This window comes from Bufo bufo, chromosome 1 (assembly GCF_905171765.1).
Source record: "Bufo bufo chromosome 1, aBufBuf1.1, whole genome shotgun sequence".
In the NCBI taxonomy this organism is placed as follows: domain Eukaryota; kingdom Metazoa; phylum Chordata; class Amphibia; order Anura; family Bufonidae; genus Bufo; species Bufo bufo.
This window is the reverse complement of record NC_053389.1, coordinates 227,085,652-227,093,603: the sequence shown is the minus strand read 5'-3', so window position 1 is coordinate 227,093,603 and position 7,952 is coordinate 227,085,652. Positions and strand designations below refer to the sequence as shown.

The 7,952-nt window shown below is 45.1% G+C and overlaps 1 protein-coding gene across 2 annotated transcripts in view; it reads left to right on the top strand.

The window, feature by feature from the left end:
• Positions 1-240: 240 nt before the first annotated feature.
• The window catches only part of ARFGAP3 (ADP ribosylation factor GTPase activating protein 3), a 71,114-nt gene continuing 63,402 nt past the window's right edge, over positions 241-7,952 (top strand). For both annotated transcript variants that reach the window (XM_040436041.1, XM_040436032.1), the window contains exon 1: positions 241-422. In XM_040436041.1, coding sequence (XP_040291975.1) covers positions 354-422 — 69 coding nt within the window. In that variant the 5' untranslated portion in view covers positions 241-353. The remainder of the gene's footprint in view (positions 423-7,952) is intronic.

Sequence of the window (7,952 nt, the reverse complement as noted above, 5' to 3'; positions counted from 1 at the left end):
CAGGGACATGCAGTTCACACACACACAAGTACATACACGCAGGGACGTGTGTGTGTATATATATATAAATATAATTATATACACAGACACACTCCCTCTCTGGCCCCTGCACAATGTTTCAGCCAGGACTCGCCGAGCTCTGCTCCTCTCTGTAGCTACAGGAAACTTAGTCGCTCTCTGGCTCCTCCCCCACAGGAGTCTGGTCACATGGGCTATGACATCAGCAGAGGTGCTTTAGCCCACTAGGAAATAGCATGTACCATTTCCTGCATGGAGTGTAGCCGCTACCAGTGTTGACGTGGCCCTAGCTGTGTACGGCGCCGGCTGTTCGGTGTGTAGTCAGCGGCGGAATCATGAGTGAGCATCACAAGCAGGACATTGCCGCCATCTTCAAGCGGCTCCGCTCTATCCCTACTAACAAGGTGAGTGCCCGGGACAGCTGGGACCTGACATGGACAGTCATGAGGGAGGTCGTCAGCACTGTCACCTGTGTGGGGGCAGGGTGCGCCACAAGAAAGTAGAGAGTTGTCAGCAACAACGTCAAGTAAGCTGTGGGAGGGACTAACGTCTGTGTCACCTGAGCTATGGGGGGCCGACATCTGTGTCACCTGAGCTATGGGGGGCCGACATCTGTGTCACCTGAGCTATGGGGGGCCGACATCTGTGTCACCTGAGCTATGGGGGGCCGACATCTGTGTCACCTGAGCTATGGGGGGCCGACATCTGTGTCACCTGAGCTATGGGGGGCCGACATCTGTGACACCTGAGCTATGGGGGGCCGACATCTGTGTCACCTGAGCTATGGGGGGCCGACATCTGTGTCACCTGAGCTATGGGGGGCCGACATCTGTGTCACCTGAGCTATGGGGGTCCGACATCTGTGTCACCTGAGCTATGGGGGTCCGACATCTGTGTCACCTGAGCTATGGGGGTCCGACATCTGTGACACCTGAGCTATGGGGGCCCGACATCTGTGTCACCTGAGCTATGGGGGGCCGACATCTGTGTCACCTGAGCTATGGGGGGCCGACATCTGTGTCACCTGAGCTATGGGGGGGCCGACACCTGTGTCACCTGAGCTATGGGGGGCCGACACCTGTGTCACCTGAGCTTCTGGGGGTCCATGTCTGTAACCTGCCTGTGTGTCCCTGAGACCAGACAGTGGCTGTGATAAGTTGGTGGCTGTGCCTTAGGCGTGTAGTTCACCAGGCGGCTGTGCTCCGCATTGGGAGTTGTATGATGATGTGCTGATTTCTGGGTGATGTTGGGTCACACGGTGAAGAATGGTGTAGTCTTCATGTGACACATGGATTCAGTAGAGATTTCCTCCTCCACCATCTGTCACCTGCATTTACCTTCAGCATAACCCCTTCCTACCTCAGCCGGTCTCTATTTTTTTTTATTTTTATTTCCTACCTTTCAAATGCCATGACTTTTTTAAATTTTTCTCTTACATTAGCCATTGTTTTTTTTTTTTTTTGCGTATTTTTTGAGTATTATAGGAACATACTTTGTTCAGTGTTATGGCTGCTTTTAGCCACATACACGTCATCTCTCGTGGTCGCGTCAGCTGATCACATGATCGGAGCCCCGAAGCGTTGTATTTGTGTACGCTTACGCTTCAGGGACATGTGAGCTAGTCACGTGATCGAGTCCTGAAGTAGTGATGCTGGGAGTGGTTCTTCTCCCCGAGTCCTGGAGTGATGATGGTAGTGGTTCTTCTCCTCGAGTCCTGGAGTGATGATGGTAGTGGTTCTTCTCCCCGAGTCCTGGAGTGATGATGGTAGTGGTTCTTCTCCCCGAGTCCTGGAGTGATGATGGTAGTGGTTCTTCTCCCCGAGTCCTGGAGTGATGATGGTAGTGGTTCTTCTCCCCGAGTCCTGGAGTGATGATGGTAGTGGTTCTTCTCCCCGAGTCCTGGAGTGATGATGGTAGTGGTTCTTCTCCCCGAGTCCTGGAGTGATGATGGTAGTGGTTCTTCTCCCCGAGTCCTGGAGTGATGATGGTAGTGGTTCTTCTCCCCGAGTCCTGGAGTGATGATGGTAGTGGTTCTTCTCCCCGAGTCCTGGAGTGATGATGGTAGTGGTTCTTCTCCCCGAGTCCTGGAGTGATGATGATGATGGTAGTGGTTCTTCTCCCCGAGTCCTGGAGTGATGATGGTAGTGGTTCTTCTCCCCGAGTCCTGGAGTGATGATGATGATGGTAGTGGTTCTTCTCCCCGAGTCCTGGAGTGATGATGATGGGAGTGGTTCTTCTCCTCGAGTCCTGGAGTGATGATGATGGGAGTGGTTCTTCTCCCCGAGTCCTGGAGTGATGATGATGGGAGTGGTTCTTCTCCCCGAGTCCTGGAGTGATGATGATGGGAGTGGTTCTTCTCCCCGAGTCCTGGAGTGATGATGATGGGAGTGGTTCTTCTCCCCGAGTCCTGGAGTGATGATGATGATGGTAGTGGTTCTTCTCCCTGGGTCCTGGAGTGATGATGATGGGAGTGGTTCTTCTCCCCGGGTCCTGGAGTGTTGATGTCTGATGCTGAGTAGGCCGCCCTTTAGCACACTTTATTGTGGATATGTTATACAACCTCAATTTCAAAAAAGTCCATCCGCTGTGTAAAATGCAGTGATTTACAAATCTCAGAGACACGTATTTTCTTCCCAGTAGATCATAGAACACATATCAGATGTAGAAAGTGAGATATTTAACCATTTCATGACAAAAAGGAACTCATTTAGAACTTGGTGGCAGCAAAGCATCCAAAAAGTTGGGACAGGTTTTGGCTCACAATCACTGATGGAAATCACCGACGTGTGAATGAGGCCTTACCAACCGGCTGGAAATGTAAGTGGTGCTTATAACAAAAAAAAATTGTACCAGCTTACGTGAGCTCCCACGGTCCTGGCCACCACGTCCAAGCACGAGCACCACTGATGGATTGCAAGGTGGTTGTAACCATGGAAACGAGCAGCATATCATGTGATGGAAAAATGAATCCAGCCAGCAAAGGAAGCAATATGGATAATAACAATACATCATAAGTGGCTCGTATTAACCCCTTCAGGACCCTGCCAGTTTACAACTTAAGGACCAGGCCATTTTTTGCAAATCTGACATGTCACTTTACGTGGCGATAACTTTTAAAACGCTTTTACTTATCCAGGCCATTCAGAGATTTTCTCGTCACATATTGTACTTCATGACAGTGGTAAATTTGAGTAAAAATATTTCATATTTATTTTATAAAAAAATTAAATATCAAATTTACCAAAAATTGGGGAAAATTAGCAACTTTCCAATTTTCAATTTCTATACTTTTAAAATTGATAGTAATACCTCCTAAAATAGTTATTACTTTCCATTCCCCATATGTCTACTTCATGTTTGTATCATTTTGTAAATGACTTTTTTTTTTTTTTGTGGGGGGGACGTTAGAAGGCTTAGAAGTTTAGAAGCAAATCTTAAAATTTTTATTATCATTTCTAAAACCCAATTTTTTCAGGACCAGTTCAGTTATGAAGTCTCTTTCTGGGGCTTACATAATAGAAAGCACCCATAAATCACCCCATTTTAGAAACGACACCCCTCAAGCTATTCAAAACTTATTTTACAAACCTAGTTAACCCTTTAGGTGTCCCACAAGAATTAAAGGAAAATGGGAATGAAATTTCAGAAATTTCACTTTTTCTTTAGCAGATTTTCTATTTTAATCCATTTTTCCTGCAACACATCAAGGGTTAACAGCCAAACAAAACTCAAAATCTATTACCCTGAATCCTTCTGGAGTTTACAGAAACACCCCATATGTGCTCAAAAACTGATGTATGGGCGCACAGCAGGCTTCAGAGTGGACGGAGCACCATATGGCTTTAGGAGAGCGGATTTAGCTGGAATGGTAATTAGGAGCTATGTCGCATATGAAGACACCCTGTGGTGGCCCTACAGTGGAAACCACTAAGAAGTGACCCTATTTTGGAAAGTGCACCCCCGTATGAACATTTTAAGGGATGGAAAGGGTATTTTTCATCAAACAGGTGTCTCACAGAAGGTAGAAACACTTGTCAAAGGAGTTCAAAGCACTCGGCTGTGAACATGAAAAATTACTAGCAGACCCCAATTTTTTACTTTCATAAGGGGTTAAAGGAGAAAATGCACCCCAGTATGTGTTCCCCATTTTCTCCGCATTCAGGAAATACCCCATATGTGCTTGTAGCCTGCTGTATGGGCGCACAGCAGGCTAAATGCAAAATATGGATTTTGCAGGCCTGAATTGGCAGGCATGGATTTTAGGTGCCATGTTGCATTTAAAAAAATTCCTGAGGTCTCCATAAATAAAAAAAATTAAAAAAAAAACAAGAAGTGACCCCATTTTGGAAAGTGAACCACAGTACGAACATTTTAAGGGGTGGAAAGGGCACTTTTGACCTAACCGGTGTTTCACTGAAATTAACATGTAGTGTTTGGTGAAAAGTGGATGTGTAAGCTTTGCGGACTAAATCAGGGATATAAGATGGTAAAACAGGGTACATCAAGGATGAAATTAAATTAATACTCCATGGATGAGTGGTAGATTTTAAAACAATCCTGCATGCACAGGCCAGGTTTTTCAGGGCAGGTTTCGCAGTGGTAAATGGTGTCTTTTCTTATCCCCCTTTTGGAACACACCCTGCATCTTTTTTTGGGTCCTTCCCTTCCTTGCTGTCTGGGGGACTTGACCTGGAAAATGTTGCTCTGGTACAACATGGGCACCAGACTTTCTGCAGTACTGGGACCCTCCCTGGCCTGGCTTCGAAAAATGAGGGTCTTGATAACCACCTCTTGGAACTGAAGGAAAGTTCCTGTGTGGCCTGCAGATTGAAATAGCACGTACACATTGTACATTGCCGTCTGTACAATGTGTACGGCCAGCTTTTTGTACCACACTTTTGTTTTTCGTGTGGCACTGTAGGGCTTCAGAAGTTGATCTGAAAGATCCACCCCTCCTATGTGCCTATTGTAGTCCAGGATGCAAACTGGTTTGGGGACAGTGGTAGTGGTACCAGAGGCAGGGGAGCTGGTGTTAGTGTGAATGGTGGTCAGTAAAAGGATGTCCCTCTTGTCCTTGTACTTAATGGCCAGCGTGTTCTCATGGAGGAGAGCCCTGCTTTCACCCATTCTCGGAGGTTGCCCTACCAGGGATCTAGGGAGGCCTCTCTGATTTTTGCGCACTGTGCCCGCAAGCCGCAGCACCTCTGGCAGTTAGGGACGTGAATAGGGGTATGCTGGTATAATAGTTATCCACATAGAGGTGGTAACCCTTATCCAGCAGTGGGTGCAGTAAGAACCACACTATCTTCCCACTCCTAGGACAGGGGGGCAATCTGGTGGTTCTATCTGGGAATCTTTCCCTTCATAAACGCAGAATTTGTGGGTGTACCCGGAGCTACTCACAAAGTTTGTAAATCTTAATGCCGTACCTTGCCCGTTTGCTAGGCAGGTACTGGCGGAATCTAACCCTCCCTTTGAAAAGTAATAGGGACTCCTCTTCACAGACATTTTTATCAGGGGTGTACACCTCAACAAACCTGGTGTAAAAGTGGTCAAGGACAGGCCTAACCTTGAACAGACGGTCAAATGTTGGGTCGTTATGGGGTGGGCACTGTGCATTGTCATTGTAGTGTAGGAATTTCCGAATTGACTCAAATCGCTTCGGGGTCATGGTCTTTCTGTAAATTGGAGTCTGGTAGAAAATGTCCGAACTCCAATATTGTCTGACGTTTGGTTTCTTTACTACGCCTATATGCAGCACGAGTCCCCAAAGCGTCATCATCTCTGCTGCACTTACTGGGGTCCAACCTAGGGGTCTAGCATATGGCAATGTAGGGTTCTGATCAATGAATTGTTGGGTATATAAATTGGTTTGGGACACCATTAAATTTACTAAATCTTCAGAGAAGAAGATTTTGAAAAAATCTAGTTCAGTGAAGCCCGCACAGTTCTATCTGTATTCTGGAGCTGCCAACAGTATCCGGAATTTGGGACTGATAATCGTCAGGGGGTGGGGACCATATGTGCTCACTCGGGGGGGGGGGGGGGGGCTGCCTCCGCTGCTACCGGATGATGATGAAGGGGGTAGAGGAGTAGAGGAAAGTGGCATCCTCTTCTCCCTCACTGGCAGACTCCATATGGGAGGCAAGCGTGGCGTGCGTATACCTCTTCAGGTGAGTATACTCGTTGGGACGGACAGGCAATGTGACGTGTGAAATATGTAAACCTTTATTTAGTGTGAGGGGTGTGTATGTTCTGTTTTCACACGTGAAGGGGCTTGTAATACATTTGAAATATAGAGAAAAGGAGTAGAATTTTTTTTATTTTTTTAATTTTTTTATTACAGGTGCAGGATGCATGCACAATTGCATGCGTGCAAAAATCTGCAGTAACACTACCTAACTAAAATTTATTTCTATATATATGTATATGGAGATATATCGAACTACATATAAAAAATAAAATAAAAAATCTGCTGAGTAAACTGAGCAGACTGATCAGAAAAATGGATGTTTCTGATCAGCGCTCAGCAAGTGCAGGACGCACGCAGATATTATGTGCATGCAAAAATCTACCCTAACACTACCTAACTAAAATTGATTTACAATAAGTTGATGGAAATAGCTCACTAGCCTCACACACACGGAAGGTGCACAATCTAAGTTGATTCACCCCTCAAATTAAACTAGTAACAATTTTAGATTGGCACACTGGCACATACGGAGCGACACGGGATACACTTCACAATTTATTACAGCTATATATGCTAATTAAAATGAAATATAATAAAATACACATAAAAAATATAAACAATATAAAATGCAGTATTCCCAATATGCACTATGAATTCGATTGATGTCTCGCAATGTCATTGGTCACCTGATACCATCAACATAGAAACCACCGCTAATTGATGTCCACAAATTATGCAGATACCCTATGGTCTTTCTTTGGTGTAAGTCCTACTTTGTTATGCCCAAAATTTTTTTGGTTTATGTCACAAAAATAAGTTGTGGATCCTACTTTAGTAGATGGCAAAAATGTTCTTCATATGGCTGATGGCGCATGAAGCGATAATTTGAGCCACAGTAGCAATGCACAAAGTCCACAGATATAGCAGGATGGTAATTAGGACTTTTTTAGTGGACGAAGGTATAGCTTGGCAGCAAACCGGTGCATTCAGCCACTTCTAGATACGGCCAGCCCACTTTTCCAACACACAGATCCGATATTTTGAAAGTGAAAATATTCACACAATTCGCATGAAAGATCAATACAAGGTGTGCATAAAAGTCAATACTAGTAACCCACGTTCGTGGGCTTACCTCCCTTTGTTCCCCGCTGGTCTTTAGTTTCTTATGTTGATTATTGTGTCCGGCTACAGACCGGCGTCATGGCTTCTGTTTTGTCGGCGTCTCAAAAGGTGAATCAGTTTGTCACGTGGGTTATACACACAGTACTGATATTGCAGCGGGTTGAAGCGAATTTTGCGATGCGTCTTTCTTTTGATGTCCTCGAGGTAATTGTAGGTAAAAGTGCACTGTTAAATCGCGGCTCAGGTTCTTGTGGGGTGAGACATTTACCAGACGCGTTTCGGGGATAGCTTTCCCCTTCTTCAGTGGCAACACCCCTTGCAAGTGGATTATGGGTTTTTATACCCTTCCATGGTCATATGTAAAAAAGGATATGGATTCCTTAAATGTGGATTATTCGCATATGCGGTTTTTCTGTTGATCTTATAAAGTTCTCTATTGCTATCACAACATACGTTAGCTTGTATTCTTTATAATCAATGAAGTTTTACTAAATTTTCCATATATTTTTGTACATGCCATTCTAGTGCGTTATTGTGCGTTTTTTTTCTTCCAGGATGCGTTTTTTTCATATTTTTTGCATTTCTCAATGTTGGACTTGCTGCCTATCATATTTTGTTA